The sequence below is a fragment of the Podarcis tiliguerta genome (genome assembly GCF_965153285.1).
Source record: "Podarcis tiliguerta genome assembly, chromosome: 10".
NCBI classification, from domain to species: Eukaryota; Metazoa; Chordata; class Lepidosauria; order Squamata; family Lacertidae; genus Podarcis; species Podarcis tiliguerta.
This window is the reverse complement of record NC_139543.1, coordinates 23,521,895-23,539,263: the sequence shown is the minus strand read 5'-3', so window position 1 is coordinate 23,539,263 and position 17,369 is coordinate 23,521,895. Positions and strand designations below refer to the sequence as shown.

The 17,369-nt window shown below is 39.7% G+C and overlaps 1 protein-coding gene across 8 annotated transcripts in view; it reads right to left on the bottom strand.

Moving 5' to 3' along the window:
* DOCK4 (dedicator of cytokinesis 4) overlaps positions 1-17,369 on the bottom strand; it is a 247,223-nt gene that overhangs the window by 50,867 nt on the left and 178,987 nt on the right. For all 8 annotated transcript variants that reach the window (XM_083399233.1, XM_083399234.1, XM_083399227.1 and 5 more), the window contains exons 28-32: positions 15,708-15,783; positions 14,381-14,481; positions 12,946-13,004; positions 7,928-8,076; positions 5,141-5,226 (exon numbers count right to left, since the gene is read on the bottom strand). In XM_083399233.1, coding sequence (XP_083255359.1) covers positions 5,141-5,226; positions 7,928-8,076; positions 12,946-13,004; positions 14,381-14,481; positions 15,708-15,783 — 471 coding nt within the window. The remainder of the gene's footprint in view (positions 1-5,140; positions 5,227-7,927; positions 8,077-12,945; positions 13,005-14,380; positions 14,482-15,707; positions 15,784-17,369) is intronic.

The following is a 17,369-nucleotide window of genomic DNA, read 5'->3' as shown; positions in this document are numbered from 1 at the left end:
ATAATGTACAAAGCAAACATTCCTGACAAAAGAGCCTCTCAAAAACACTTGCTGAAGGTGAGGAAACATCTCAAAATGAGAGCTGCTATAATCCCTCAGGAGTGATATGGATTAGCCAACATTTCTCTATAACTAGGCGTTTGGCTGATTAACATTCTATGTGTTCATGATAGGTGGATTCATGATAGGTGGGTTATTGGTTTGTTTGTTTGTTCGTTTGTTTTATTGTGTATTTGGTGTTCTCGTTTTGTATTTCTATGTTGTAATCCACCCTGTGATTTGCGGATGAAGGGCAGTATACAAATTTTTTTAATAAAACAACAACAACACTTTGCAATTATGCTGCTACTTAGATCTAAAGTTCCATTTTTCTGCAAGACTCTGGGCCACATGGAAAAGCCTCACCTCAAGCAATGACAAGGCTGTGTGAAAGATGGAGAGGTGTCACAAAGGTCCTGTGAAACCATTGATAATAGAAAAATTCTCTATGAAATTTGCTATGCTTGAGATTGTCACAAGAGCGCCTGGACTAAAATTGTCTATCAGAAACTTCACTCTTGTGGTTTATCACCACAACAGCTATGCTTGAGATGTTGCAAGTATAATGAACTACTTCTTCAACCAGAGACAATTTTCATTTAATGTAAATCAGACATTGCACCATAGTGTTGAAGATTGGTATCTATGCATACAAAAAGTGTCGTGTTAAGACTGTATCACAGGAATGCCTAATGAAATGTGAGCAACACACATACTGATTTAAAATTAACAAAATTGCAACAAATTTTCAGGAGTGATTCTCTAATTAAAAAAAAAGTATCACAACATCATCTAATCTCCATTTTGTCGGATTTTATATCTCTGTCTTTTTCTTCATATAAAAAGGAAGTGCACCCAAACACCATTGTAACTGGAATGTATCCAGTCAGCTATTTAGTTCAGGAAGTTTATCCGTAAAGATTCTTTGGGGTGTTCTGTTTAACACGGGTGGCACTGTGGTCTAAACCACAGTTTCTAGGGCTTGCCGATCAGAAGGTCAGCAGTTCGAATCCCCACAATGGAGTGAGCTCCTGTTGCTCGGTCCCTGCTCCTGCCAACCTAGCAGTTTGAAAGCACGTCAAAGTGCAAGTAGATAAATAGGTACCACTCCGGCAGGAAGGTAAACGGCATTTCCGTGGGCTGCTCTATTTCGCCAAAAGCGGCTTAGTCATGCTGGCCACGTGACCCAGAAAAACTGTCTGCAGACAAACGTCGGCTCCCTCAGCCAGTAAAGCAAGATGAGCACCACAACCCCAGAGTCATCCACAACTGGACCTAACAGTCAGGGGTCCCTTTACCTTACAAACGTTGGAAGCCTCTCTTGAGAGTAGGTATTTTTATTCTATTTTGCACACCAAATTATCATGACATTTGAACTTGGTGTCATGTGCCACTTGCTTTTCTGCTTTTAATAAGTGAAAAGTTATCTATATGCAATGTCTACATTTTGTTGAGGAAAGAGTTTATATAAATCTTAACCAGCCAGTTTTCAAGGTTGTAGAAATTTCTACAGAGCTTGGCTTTTCACGCTTGATATGTGAAAATAAATGCGCAATACTCAAAAAATAAATGGAAATAAATAACAAATGTTTCAATCATTAAAAGGTTTCTGATGGGAATAAGTTAACTGTTAAAGTCAAAAGAGCCGTATTCTTCTAACTTTTTTTTTTATAAAAAAACCCCAAAACCTTAGGGCATTATTGCTTTGAAATTTCCATGATTTCATGATAAAGTGAAGCAGGACAGGATAACTGGAGAGTCAGAGCCATAAACCATTCTCTCCTCCATTTTTAGTACGCCTCTTAGTTCCAAGTCAGCCATATCTGTGACTTTTCAGAGCTCCCCAGTTGAAACCAGCTAGAAGACTGATAGCTACAATTTGGCAGGATATTTCATTATAACAGAGTTTTAAGTAGCACTGGTCTCCAAACAATTTTATTTTTTTTTAAATGAAGGTGACGTGGGTGATTTGTTTCTGAAATCAATAAATACCTGAATGTTTTAAACAGAATTGTCCTAGGGATTTATTTATTTTAATGCTTTATGATTTGTTCCATAATTCAAGAACTGCCGGGAAAGTTCAGTTAAAAATAAAAGCACATTATCATAATAAAGTCTATCTGTGCCCTCTTTACAACGGGGGGTCACTAGAAACTACTTTTTAAATCTGTTGCTTCAAGCTTTAAAAAGTGAAAAACCAGTCAAAGATTACCCTAGAACTTTGTGAAGCTTTAACTACAGTGTACATGCTTCTAGTATTACCTCAGCTTACAACCCAATTCATGTATAATGACTTGGAAGCAAATCCCTAAGGGTGGTGTCTACTCTGAGTAAAACTTAGTTGAATACCACTCACTGCATTCAACAATATTAATAATAAATTTTTATTTATGGGACTTGCCCTTTCAAACAAGTAGGACCGAGGCTTTAATTTCAAGCACTGGTTCCCAATGGAACACGATGGAAATATTTTGTTTAAATAATGGGTGAACGAAATGATTTTGAACACAAAGTATAACACAGACTCCTGGACTTTTTTAAAAAAATTCCCTTTTGTTAATGATTACAACTTTGGCCTCACTTTCAGATCCTTGCATATGCTTGTATGTTTCCGAGCACAATTCAAAGTGTTGATTTAAATCCCTAAATTGCCTCGGCCCAGTATACCTGAAGGAGCGTTTCCACCACCATCGTTCAGCCCAAACACTGAGGTCCGGCTCCAAGGACCTTCTGGCAGTTCACTCACTGTGAGAAGTGAGGTTGCAGGGAACCAGGCAGAGGGCCTTCTTGGTAGTGGCAGCCAACCTCTGGCAGCCTCCCATCAGATGTCAAGGAGATAAACAACTATCTGACTTTTAGAAGACATCTGAAGGCAACCCTGTATCGGGAAGTTTAAAATGTTTGACAGTTTTTTTAATATTTTTATATGTGTTGGAAGATGCCCAGAGTGGCTTGGGCAACCCAGCCAGATGAGCGAGGTATAAATAAGATTATTATTATTATTATTATTATTATTATTATTATTGCAATTGTCAAGCTTATCAGACATTAACCAATCCTCTCATATATCTTTGATACACAGTAAGTTCCCATTCCAAAGTACCCTACTGCATATACTACGGGTGAAATGTATACGGTGGTGCCCCGCAAGACGAATGCCTCGCAAGACGGAAAACCCACTAGACGAAAGGGTTTTCCGTTTTTTGATGTGCTTCGCAGGACGAATTTCCCTATGGGCTTGCTTCGCAAGACGAAAATGTCTTGCGAGTCTTGAGATTTTTTTTCGCTCCCCACCCCCTTTTTCTAAGCCGCTAAGCCGCTAATAGCCTTTTAGCAGCTAATCCGCTAATCCCTTAAGCCTTTAATAACCGCTAATAGCCGCTAATAGCGCTAATCCGCTAAGCCGCTAATAGGGTTGCTTCGCAAGACGAAAAAAGCGCTAGACGAAGAGACTCGCGGAACGAATTAATTTCGTCTTGCAAGGCACCACTGTACGGCTGTTTGATTTGCTTCTCACTCTCATAACACACACACTTAAAATACAATTTGCAGCTTATCAACAATGCTCTTCAGAACTTCAAAGAGAACAGGTGAGGGCATACACTGAGCTGAATATTCTTTTTGAGCACAGGAGGACGTTGTGCGAGATTGCATATGAACCACGAGTAAACTTTCTATAAGCTAGAACCTAGACCAAGGCAGAGAGCAGCCACAGGTGTTCTCATTGTGCCAATTCACCTTAAAGGAGGTGATGTATGTTCCAGGAAGAAAGGTGATCCGTCTTTCTTTGTAAGTGGTCTCACCATCAATCAGAAAGGAGAGGGCGAGAAGATACTTTTATAATAGATGTTCAATCTTTGGGGACTTGAAAGCTATCTTGATATTTAAGCATTTCACAGTTTTTGTGCAGAGACAAAAATTGAGTTGCTGTCCCTCACGCTCAGAGCATGTGAGGTAATAATTCTGCCTACACTGAAGAAGGGCCCAATTAACGGAGCTGATTTCTGCCTTGGCAGTCAATAGTCTGTCTATAAAGATATTTGGATGGCAGCTATTACATCCAATTAGCTATGTTTCTAACCCTCTCTTGTCTAATTGGCATTTCGAGTCAAAACATCTGTTTGTTCTATCATACTTTCTTGAACTATTGGAAGTCATCGTAAGTAGCAATTGTCAGGTTTTTTTTAAAAATGGAGACAGGATGAAAAATTAAGCTTCATACCTACTGCATCAAAATGTGCTAATTTTTCTGTTTTACTTCATAAGCTTTCACAAAGTACTTTATCCCCCCCCCCCCAGACTAATATTTTGAGGGTAAAAGATGCAAGACATAGCTGTCTATGATTCTAAGTGTATCATTGATCCTTTCAAATGAAAAGATGGGACTTGTGAAACCATTATTTTTGAAAATACAAAAAATATGGGAATGATCCATTTAAATTTGTGCCACATTCATGCCAATGATTTCAGTGGCAAATATGCAAGTATTCGCTTATCACTTCCATTGAAATCAATGTTGCTTAAAAATGCCAATCTAATTGGTTTGTACCCCATCTTCTTTAAGTTATACATAGAATTTATAACTATATTAGCTCAATGAATGTTCTCTAGAAAAATAAACTTTTTACTTCACATTTTACACTAAATATTTAAAATTTTAGCACGCGTTGCACATTATAACAATATAATATTTATTCACTGCGGGAAACTTATTTACTTTTAATATAGGGTTTTTAGGTGAGAAAATTTAGCAAAAGAGAGACAGAGACAGAATAGAAACCAATATAGTTTCCAACGTATTGTGAAATGTTTAATAAATACCTTCTTAAAAGTCTTGCTTTTCAAAATACTACATATTGTTTGAGCTCTTAGTCAGTATTTCCAGCTCTTCCAGTTTTAACAATTAAATGAATGAGAAAAGAATTAGCTCTCAAAACGAACAGGAAAACCCCACAATCTTAGTAATTGGACACAAGGACAAGACTTGTTCACTCGTTTAGGTAAATTAAAGAGATTTCAATAAGACAAAAATCCCCCCTTCAGTACTGGAGTTGCGCTCCATCACAAAACAATCCGTAAAGTTAGGACATTTATTACTCACATACTATTGAAGAGCTCTCGGTATGTTTCGTCACCTTTGCCTTCTGACATCAAGCTATCCAATTTGTCAATCAGTTTTGCTTCCACCTGTAAGTGACATATGTCTGCATGTAAAATGAGGGTATATACATTGTTGGCTAAACTATTTAAAGGGTTTTTGTTTTCCACAAAGGGCTGTCTGTCCTCACATGAAGAATTAAACATTTAAGTAAGATTCCTACGTTGTTCCCATTCTTTGTAGAGCTGAAATTATCTCACAGGAGCACATATGCAGCAATTTAAGAGGAGCAACATGACTTTACAGGCGTTTGTGCTGCTAAGGCAGCTATTTATGGAGCCAAACAAATGCATCAGACAACGTAACTCCCCATCTCAAAATTCCACCCCAGGCTGCAAATGAAAGACAACTATATGTATATCAGCATAAAAGCCTCTCTCTTTTTTCTTCCCCATTCCCCTTCTCTAAATCCCTAGATTAACATGATCATAACCTGCCTGCCTCTTTCAGCGCTGGGTGAGAAACAGAAATCTACTGCTACGGAAACCTACCCTTCCTCCAATAGTGCTTGGACGAGTGAAAGATGCTCTTAATTTTCAACCCAGCAAACAAGAGCAGTTAGGGGAATATGAGTTTGGTAGCTAAGGAGCATTGCTTAAATACACACACGGCTGTGTTTGTTATCAAGAAAATGTAGCAAGGTGGCTCTTTGCAGTTAATATTGCATCTGTAAATTGCCTCCTGTACAGTAATAAAGACAATTAGTGAACGAAAAACCCAGAGGAAAGGCTTGCTGTAGAATTATTAAGGAATGAATGATAGCCGGCGTCTTTCGTGATAATGAATAATGCACAGATAAATATGAATGCTTGTACACTGTTTATATGAAAACTGTTATCCCTGATAGAGTAACTGACAGTTTATCATAGCCTGCTTATATTGTGTTCACTGCACTCCACTTTCATTCCTTAATCTCGCCCCCACCCCCCTGCAAGATATCTGTGCAAACTCCTCTCCACTTATTTTGCCACTTCACTTCCCAAATTCAGACGCTGTGGCTTTGCTTCATTTGAAGCAGCAGGAAAGGGAACAGAGAGAAATGGTCTGAAGATACATCAAGGAGCAGGATACAAACTGCAAGAGCAGATGGCACATTTAGTCCTTCCTTAGTTGGCATCTTCTAGACTGTTTAAGTAGCAAAAAAAGGAACTGGATTGTGACACGGCTTGACAAGTCACGAGGGTCAAGTCTTTGGAAGCGTGAATACTGAGGCACGTTAGTGAGAAATCACAGTACAGTGGTACCTCAGGTTACATACGCTTCAGGTTACATATGCTTCAGGTTACAGACTCCGCTAACCCAGAAATAGTGCTTCAGGTTAAGAACTTTGCTTCAGGATGAGAACAGAAATTGTGTTCTGGCGGCACAGCAGCAGCAGGAGGCCCCATTAGCTAAAGTGGTGCTTCAGGTTAAGAACAGTTTCAGGTGCAGTACAGACCTCCGGAACAAATTAAGTACTTAACCTGAGGTACCACTGTAGATAGATAGAACCTTGCATTCACTACTATAGTCCCATCCACCCCAGTTCAGTCCATAGCACATATACTGACACAAGCACTTCCTGTAACAGGACAATCATTTTTTCAAGCAATAAAAGTGCAGCCGTTACTTATCTGTTGCATAGGAGGCCAGACATTTTCTTTCAAGTTTTTTCTCCTGCTGGCCTTAGGATTTGAACCGCTGCCTGGAACATGACTACATGCCACAGGCAACTACTGTTCTTGCCTGCAGTGAGTGGCATCAGCCAGCCATTCCATTCATTGAAGTTCATTTTAAAAGGAACTAGATGGATGAATGGTTTGACTCAAGTTTCTTATGATCAAATCTAAAATCCTATCTACCAAATGCAATACACTACTCTCATCCACTTTCTTGCTATCGCTGCTCTCTTTAAACATTCATTCTGTCCTGCTTCCTTTTATCACGCCAACCTTGTTCTAGCTACCATTTCTATGCTTGCAACTTCTCCATTTATGAAGCAACCTTCACCTTCAAATTCCTCCTCAAAATGCAGTTATTTCCGCTGCTATTTAATCCTCTGCTACTCGTTTTTAGCAAACCAAATCCCTTTTCTCTTTGCCCTGTCCATCATTTCTTGGCACCAAGGCATTTCGGTTTTCCGGCCATATTCCCTTCAGCACTCATGTGCACCTGTGATAGCAGCACTTGCCAATTGCCTTTGGGTACAGCGGCACCTCCCACACCTGCAATCATCCAATGTCCCCACAATAAAGTTTCGTATCCATTTTTAGAGCCATGTTCAAGATTCTCATATTAACTTACAAAGCCCTGAACACCTTAGGCCCAGAGTCAACCTCGGGGATCACCTGAACCCTTATATCCCAGCTTGATCACTGAGATCATCTGCAGGAGCATCGCTGGTCATTCCTCGAGGCTCATTTGACAACAATAAGAAACCAAGGACTCAGCTGCACAGCTGCAAATAAAACACTTCAAAACTGTGACACTAGATGGCGACAGTGAGCTACGCAAAATTCAACGTCTTTTTCAAAAACTTTTTTAAAAAAAGATTTTCACAGCTTTTTCTTATATGTGTGTAGATTCTACCCAAGTCTCTAGTGTCCTCAGCCTTGTCCTGTGGAATATTCTGCCAATAGAGTTTTATCAAGTGCATTCTGTGTCAAATTTTAAATGCCTGCTGGAAACATTTCTGTCAGGGAATTATTTCTCTTCTCTTAACCAGTTGATCAAAATAAAAAATAAAAATACCTGCTTAAAGTTGCCACTGCGCCTTTGCTCCCAGTCCATCATGTCATGGAAAATAGGAATCATTACATTTCGAAGATCCGGTTGAGGTATCAGTGTCACTTCTAAGAACGGGCCAATCAGTGCTGGGATGAAGTGGACTTTGTGTTCCCCTAAAATGAAAACGAAGCCAGATTGACTTGAACTACATTCAGGGATGAAATACTGCAAAACAGAAATGCTACAACTGTAAGATGGATTGAGTTATTTGACGTCATAAAGATCTACAGTACGTTTTGTCCAATAACGTTTTCAGCGTGGATCATTTTATGAATAGATATAAGAAAAAGAAACCAAGGACAAGATAAAGATAGGCCTAATCTTACACATGGATGAGACTGCTCAAGTCTCACAGAGATTTTGAGACTGGGATGTGGAGAAAAAATAGCTCGGCCTTCTTGAAGTGTTTTCCTAAGAAATGGGTCTCTCCACCAAACCAATTCGCACTGACTAACTTGTTATGTGGAATGCAACATGAATCAAACGGGACTATGAAAGAAATAAAATCCTCAAGAAACAATGATCAAACAGGACTAGAAGCAAAGATTGCATAGTACATGTTTTCTAAAAGGCCAGTTTTGTGTTAGAGGTACAAGCTGTTCTGGCATTCTTGTATCTGAATCTTCAGAGACTGGAGCAAGTGTGAGCACCCACCTGAATGTATATGCACATCAGGTAGAGGCAAAAAAGTGCACCCACCCTCCATTTTGTAGTCACAACAAAAGGAAGCTGACACTTAGCTTTTTTGGGGGGGGGGGCAACGAATCCCTTTACAAACAAAAACAAAACAACTTAAGGGTGAAAGTTGCCCACTAAGAGTGTTTCTTTAATTGGAATTAAAGAAGTTTTATTAATCTGAGAACCGCCCAATGGTCCATGAAGAAGTTACAGAAATACGTTGGCTGAAGTAACATAATGTTCTCTCTGGCAACAAACTAGTATTACCCATCAGATTAGCAATGTTTTCTAATCTGCATGGAAATGGCAGCAAACAGATGAAGTAATCCCTGCTAATAGCACCAACAGATAGAGAGACCCAGGCATGGGTTGTGGCGCACAACATGCATTGTGTTGCTTCAATATAACCCTTCACATTATATTCACATCTAATTGGTTTGGCACCCTTCAGAGTCTTGTTATTTTCCATTACGAAACTTGACAGCAAATTCGCTCGTGGGAGTATTTTCAAGTTCTCTATAATGTATGTGTTTTCAAAATACAGAAGATCAATACATGACTTTTTTCTAGGTGGGGGAAGGTTACAAGAGCTTATCTGCATTCCAAACAACATTGGCAGTTCCAGTAGAATATAATATAATACTGTATGCCACTACAAACAATGTATAATGAACATGCAAATAAAAATGATGATATTCCTAAGGATCCCGTGATAAGAGCTAGGCCTGGACCTTGGAGCTGAACGACAGTAACTCACAAATCCAAAGCATATCCCCCACCCAGATTATGGGGGGGCAGCAACCACAGCCCCCCAAGCCAGCAAGGGCCAGCACAGGTGACACAGCCTCCATTTGAAAATAATAATAATGAACAAATTCCTATGACCCACAAATAACCTAGAGATGCATTTAAAATAAATGCACTCATTCTACTCATGTAAAAACACGCTGATTCCTGGAGCAGTCCGTGGACTGGATTTAGAAGGCGATTGGGCTGCATCCAGCCCACGGGCCTTAGGTTGCCTACCCCTGGTCTAAACCACTGAGCCTCTTGGGCTTGCCGATCAGAAGGTTGGCAGTTTAAATCCCCGCGACGGGGTGAGCTCCCGTTGCTCGGTCCCTGCTCCTGTCAACCTAGCAGTTTGAAAGCCCATCAAAGTGCAAGTAGATAAATAGGTACAGCTCCAGCGGGAAGGTAAATGGCATTTCCGTGCACAGCTCTGGTTTCGCCATGCTGGCCACATGACCCGGAAAAACTGTCTGCAGACAAACGTTGGCTCCCTTGGCCAGTAAAGCGAGATGAGCGCCACAACCCCAGAGTTGTCTACGACTGGACTTAACTGTCAGGGGTTCTTTACCTTTTTATCTTTCAGTATAATGTGCCCTTTTATTTCATTGGACTATTTTTGACAAAGTACAATTATTTTCCCTCTGGATTTAACATACCATTTGTGTCTACTACAATAATAATAATAATAAGCTAATATTTCATTATAGACCATATAAACCTTGTTTGTCAATAGTCTGATCAGCAAACAAGCATTCAAAATTACTTATTGACTCAAGTTGTAGAACTGAGTCTCTACGCCTCTAGGAGGTGTATCTGGCACCTTCATTATACAGTTTCTGGAGAATCCTGAAGACTCTCCTTTTTGCCCTGGCTTTTGACACTTCAGGTGTACTTATTTCTGTAATTGTAAGTTGCTGTAAACTGTTTTTAATATTGTGTTGTAATGCTGCATTTTAATGTTGTCACTCACTCTGGGACCTTAGGGTGCGGGGCGGGTAATAAATTTAATAATAATAATAATAATAATCCTAAAAAGTAAACTGAGGTGAAGTATCCAATACTCAATTTTCTCCTTTTGCCACTTAATCATAAGTTGCTTACCAAAATTTCTTATCAAATTCATAAACCTTAATCAAAGACTATTTATACTATTTACAAGCAATCATAAACAAATTGAAGTGAATAAAATCATTTCGTGGTGACATGAAATAAGCTAATAATTAACCCCTTTCATAAGCTTCAGTAAAATGTGTATCTTAATCCAAAATTAAAATAGTAAAAGACAACTAGCTAGAACCATCATTAATTCATTGATACTGTAATTCATTCAACAATAAGTTGTAATTCATTCAGCGTTAGGGTAAAATAACCTTATCCAAAATGAAGCCATTCATTAATGAGTTAAATAAGGCGGTCCTTCATCAATGACCCTGCTAAATATAGTCATTAAAGGTTAGCTTCTTTAGCATGTAACCAAAGTGCATTAACCAAATATCCAAAGAACTGAGATGAATCATTTAGATGTGACAACAGAATATCCTCAAAAAAGGTGTCCTTGTTGCTATTAAAGAAGAGTGAATAGATAATTGTGTAGGGAGCAATCCTATGCCTGAGAAGCTGGTGTGAAGCAAGCCAGTGTAAATTAAGCTGGCATAACGTTATGCCAGATCCAAACCTGTTCAGCAGAGAAATTGCTGCTGCTCTACTTAAGCCTGGCAGAAAGAAAGAAAGCCTTTAAAACAGTGCTCTGTGCTGGGTTCCCAGGTCACGTGACTGAGCTGAACAAGCTTGGGATTGAGCCTAAGTCCCTGCTCTCTGGGTCCAGCACACCACACCCCCTTGCACACCACTTTTTGGGGGAATTCCAGCAGCCTTGACGCAGCCAGCTTTGGTCCTGGCTGAGCCAGGATAGGAAAGTTATGCCAGTGTATATTTGGCTGAGATACCAGAGTTGGCAACTTAATGCCAGCTGAGCCAGGTATCTGAAATGGAGATGTGCCCTCATCCCAGCACATCTTGCCATAGGATTGCCCTCTGAATCAGTTAATCAATTTGATGGTTAATCAGTGGGGCAATTAGTTAAGAGATTAGCAGCCTTTTATTGACTCCAATTAGTCATCTAGGTAACTGGCTTGTTGTTAAGTGGTAAGCAGTCTTTTATACTTAGGGGAGGGAGAAATTACTCTGCAATAAATCATTTAGTCTAGAGATACTTATCCAATGCTACAGCATATTAGTCTCTTAAACTGTCAGCTGCACCACCAAGTCAATTAGCTTTGTAACAAACAGGATTTTATTGGCTCATTATTACCATTTGCATCTTTAGACTTCAGCATCTTGCAAGCAAGGTTTCTGAACCAAACATCTTCCACATCTTTTGGCAAAGCTGGAGATGCTTAAACGCCTTGGCAGTGTTAGAAGGGGTGGTCTAATCACACTGTTGCCATCTGTCCTCTTTAGAGTATTACAGAACCATAGAATTGTAGAGTTGAAAAGCATCACAAGGGTCATCTAACTCAACATCCTGCAATACAGGAATCTTTTGCCCAATGTGGGGTTCAAACCCTGAGATAGTCTCAACCTCTATGGTCTGAGCTATTCCTGAAAGCAGGGGTGTGTTGGGCTTATTTCAACCCAACATCATGTATTTCTGGAGATGCTGCGAGTCCTGTTCTTTCTGTAGGAAGAGGGACTTGCAGCATCTCCAGAAATACATACTCTACAGGGGTGGGGTACTGCGGTTCCCCAGATCCTGTTGGACTACAACTCCCAGCACCCTCAGCCAACATGGCCAGTGGGCAGGGACCATGGCAGTTGTAGTCCAGCATCTGCAGGACCACCCAGCCTTCAAGAAACTGGGACCATCTAGCCCTGGTAAAGCAGAAACTGACATAAGACCCTTGCCAAAATTCTCAGCTCCACACTGTTATTTGCAATGGCTAAGAAAGATACAGGGAAAGGGAATCTGCATTCCTCCTCCTTCTCCAGCCTCGATTTCCACCCATGTGTTTCTTAGAAGAGCAGGGATTGTACAATCCCGCAGGAAGTGAGAGTGGCAGCTGACAGAGGAAGGCTCTCACTGCAGTTCCTGACTCCATCCGGCTATTTGGGTGTTTGGAATTAACATTGCTTGTGACTTTGTAGTCTAGAGCGGAGGAGGAGGAGGAGTGATGGTTGATAACAAGCAATATATTGATTAGAATGATCCACTTCAAGGTCTGAAGCACCTTCTGCAGATGTGCCACGAAACTGCATTCACCAGATGTTAGTGGTCAATGGTTTACCACAATCCTTCAAAACAGTGTATTAATAAGTATTGCCTCCAAATTTAAGGATATGGAAGCAAGTGCAAGCTTTCAGGATCCACACATAAGATCTGTTTCACTTCTGAATCTTCATTTTTTTTAAGGCTTACATACTGTAGGTCACACTTTTGCACAGTTTTCTAAGTAAAGCAACTCCAGTTTTTATACATATATATGGATCGGGATCTTAAGAAAAACCAAAAAGCTTACCTAAATTTTGCCACATGCTGAAGATTTCACATCCCATTGTCACCCGCATATCGCCGTATCTGTGATATATTTTTAAAAACCAAAGATTATTTGGCAGATCATTTCACTGTATCATAAACCACTGTATCATTTCACTGTATCATAAACCACTGTATCATTTCACTGTATCATAAACCAAAGAAGGGCAACTTCTGTGCATTTTACTCCTGGAATTTGAGTACTTGTAGAATATGTGGCTGAACAATCCTGCTCCTGTCAACCTCCTGATCATAGGACAGAATAATATTTTTAACTGTAATTGCTTTGGGGATGTTTTTAACTGAAACTGCTTCTAGATGTGTTTTTTAATTGGAATTATTTTCAGAGTGTGGCCCAGCTATCAGGTTGCAGTGTAATATAGAGTTCTCACAAGATTACACAGACACGATAGCTGGAATTCCAAAGGGTGTGCTTTTGTGGAAGAAAACTGCAGTCATAACTGATGTCTTCCTCCCTGCCATAACAGTTCCTACTGCTAAAGAGGTAATGAGGCCTTCAGTTTAAAAAGCAGCATGTGTCTTCAGCAGTGGGGATCACTGCAACAAAACAGTGAGGAAAAATTTGAGCTATACATATAGTTATTCTCACAGGCAGGCCTCCTTTCTTTGATTCCTGACGTGTACTTCTTCTGCACATCGACCCCATTCCTTGCATTAAACAGGAACTACATAACTTAGAGGGACGCGGGTGGCGCTGTGGGTTAAACCACAGAGCCTAGGACTTGCCGATCAGAAGGTCGGCAGTTCGAATCCACGCAATGGGGTGAGCTCCCGTTGCTCAGTCCCTGCTCCTGCCAACCTAGCAGTTCAAAAGCACCTCAAAGTGCAAGTAAATAAATAGATACCGCTCCTGCGGGAACGTAAATGGCATTTCCGTGCACTGCTCTGGTTCACCAGAAGCGGCTTAGTCATGTTGGCCACATGACCCAGAAGCTGTATGCTGGCTCCCTCGGCCAATAAAGCGAGATGAGCGCCCCAACCCCAGAGTCAGCCACAACTGGACCTAATGATCAGGGGTACCTCTACCTTTACATAACTTAAAATTAAGATGGACCAGGCAGATTTCATCCAAGATGGTTGGTTCTGGATGGTTCATACAGAATACCCAAAGTATTCCTTTTCTTTTCCTGGCAAGGGTCATTCAAGCATATGAAAGCATTCTAATTTATGTCAGCAATTAATTCAGCTGTTAAGAATTGCTCATTGTGATGATTGCCCTGTCTGTTGTTGTTTTAAAAAAAGCATCTTAAATCCAGCAATATGGGTTTTTCTTTTCTTTTTTTAAAAAAGTTACATCACAGGATAGTTTCCCCCAAAGACCGTTACCTTATTTTGCATAATAAAGAGTAACAGAAATATTGGGTGCTCTCTAGTTCAATAGTGATAGTGATACTTACTTTTCTAACACCTTCTTCTTCTTGGATGGGGTAAACATCTCTAACTGCAGGCATAACTGGTTTATAAAAATGACAGCCAGGTAAAAGTAGGAATCCCATATCTGGAAGTAAATAATAATAATAATAATAATAATAATGTTTGTTATTCATATCCTGCCCATCTGGCTGGGTTTCCCCAGTCACTCCAGGCAGCTCCCAACAGAATATTAAAAACACAGTAAAACATCAAACGTTAAAAACTTCCCTAAACAGGGCTGCCTTCAGATGTCTTCTAAAAGTCAGATAGTTGTTTATTTCCTTGACATCTGATGGGAGGGTGTTCCACAAGGAGGGCACCACTACCGAGAAGACCCTCTGCCTGGTTCCCTGCAACTTCACTTCTTGCAGTGAGGGAATCGACAGAAGGCCCTTGGAGCTGGACCTCAGTGTCCAGGCTGGACAATGGAGGTGGAGATGCTCCTTCAGGTATACTGGGCTGAGGCTGTTTAGGGCTTTAAAGGTCATCACCAACACTTTGAATTGTGCTCGGAAATGTATTGGGAGCCAATGTAGGTCTTTCAGAACCGGTGTTATATGGTCTCGGTGGCCGCAAACACAAAGTGTGGTTGTTTCCCTCCTATTAAGAGATACTACAGCTAGGGTTGCTATATTGAGGAGCAAAAAATAGGACACATTTGCCAACTTCCACTTATAACTATAGATTGCTTTGACAACTCTACCCATGAAAAGGAGGATGTGTCCTGGAAAAAGACGACATATGGCAACCCTAGCTGAGCAACACTATGGTGACCATGATTTAGATGTATGCTGCCATGAGTGCTTTTTTTTAAAAAAAAGTAAGTGGGACATGTTTATAAATAAATAAATTAAGCAATTAATGCAGGGGGATGCTGGGAAGGAAAATGTTTTTTAAGAACAAAAGTTCCAATGAAACACATTTTAACACCACAAGCAGGTCAGTAAATACAACACATATGTCCACGAACAGAACTAAAAAACTCTTTAAAAATTAGAATAACTAAGAAAAGGTACAGGCAGCTGGATAACCTAAAATGCAGATCATTCTAAAACTTCCAAAGGAACTAAAATAGAAGTCCTACAAAGTCATATTCTGAAAGACTTTCAGCACAGGATTGCGATCCTCTGATCATTGATCAGCCTAAATCTGTGGCAGTACTATTGCTTACCCAGAGACTACAGGAAGGGAATGAAATTTAGGAGAGCTCATTGCACTGGAAGCCCAGCGTAGCAACAGAGTGGAATGGAAGATACCAACAGACATTTAGGAGGAAAAGATCGTTATTACGGAAGCCAATCACTAGCTTACCTTGTAATCAAAGCTTTCATTTAAGAAGTTTTTACGAAGGGCATCCGAAAGATATAATACTGTTGTAATAATAACACTAGAAAAAGAAGAAAATATTACATATTTTAGTAATGATACTGGCTAAATTATATATATGATCTATTTTCTTTTATTAAGGCAACAAAACCAACTGCAGACTACAAGATAAATGATGCATAATAAAATCTTAATAACTTGTGAAATAGGAGTCTATAAGCTACTGGAATATGTATTTCGCATCTAGTTATGTTGATGTGAGATATGAAATATACTGATTAATACATCTCTTCAACTCACAGAATTTATGAAGGAAAGCAATGGGGGAAAGCTATTAATATACTTTTGTGTATTACTAGCTTTGTTTATTTGTTCTGGCACAACCAATTTCTTTTCCTAAAAGTTAATATGTCCATTTCTAAAATTTATGTATCTAGGACTAATTACTTGTAGGCTTTAATATAGAACCATCATCCTTAGCTCAGATTTGCCAAGTACAATCAATGTCATCAGGGCTGAAGTATAGCTGGCAAAGCTGAAAGCCTTGTATGTATGTATGAAAAGACACCAAACTCCTCTCAAATATATTCCAACACTGATACACTATTTTAAATCTATTTCTGATGGACCCTTCCCCCCACCAATCACCTCCTGACTTATTGCCTCTTCCCTCAGCCCTAAGCAGGACTGTTAACATTCTGTGGGATATTCATGTTTTGAATACACAATACAAACAAAAGTCCCATTGGTTTATTCCAGAGATTTAAAGATCCAGAAACTACTAAGAAAAGAAAAACCAACCCCCCAGCCAAAAAACCCCAAACACTTTCCCTAAGATCATACATTTTGTTTGCTCATAGGACATCAGAAGGATTAATAAAGTTTCCATAAACTATGCAGACTACATTCTTGCATCATTCAAAACACCAGTGAAAACCACCATTGGCCACAATTTTGTTCAACTAATCATCGAGAGCCAATGTGGTGAGGTGGTCATTGTAATGGGCTGAGGACCAGGGGAACCCAGGTTCAAATCTCCACAGAAACATGAAGCTCACTGGGAGATATTCAAATAAGTTTTGTTCAGAGCAGACCCAGTGAAATGAATGAATGTTACTAAGATAGGTTAATTGATTTAAAAGGCTCCAATCTGAGTAAAGAGTAGTTGCATACCTATTCCTAATGAGTCTTACAGAGTTGTTGTGAGTATAAAATAACTGATCTTTTGAAAACCTAGATTCTGTTAGGCAACTAAAGTTATATTACTTATTTGGATGTTTTCTCATCCCCAGTGCTATTTTTTCTGGGGGTACACATACCCCTAAACATTTTGTGAATCTAAGTTTAGCCTTATTGAGGGACAGTATTTCAGTGAGTAGGAAAATGAGAGCACCCCTAAACATTTTTTTTTAAGAAAAAAGAAGCACTGCTCATCCCTATTTAAAGGAATGCATAACATCCAAGTTTGTAATGTACTTGACAAACTGTCACATCCCGTTTAAACATGTTGCGAATAATGCAGTTTTTGTCTTGCAAACAATGTTCTAGCCGATCTAGTGCTCAGCTGGTGTACCATAGCTGAGAATCTGTCACACTTAAGAGGCCTCACTTCAAGCTCCAACTCACCTATGCCATGAAAACTAGCAG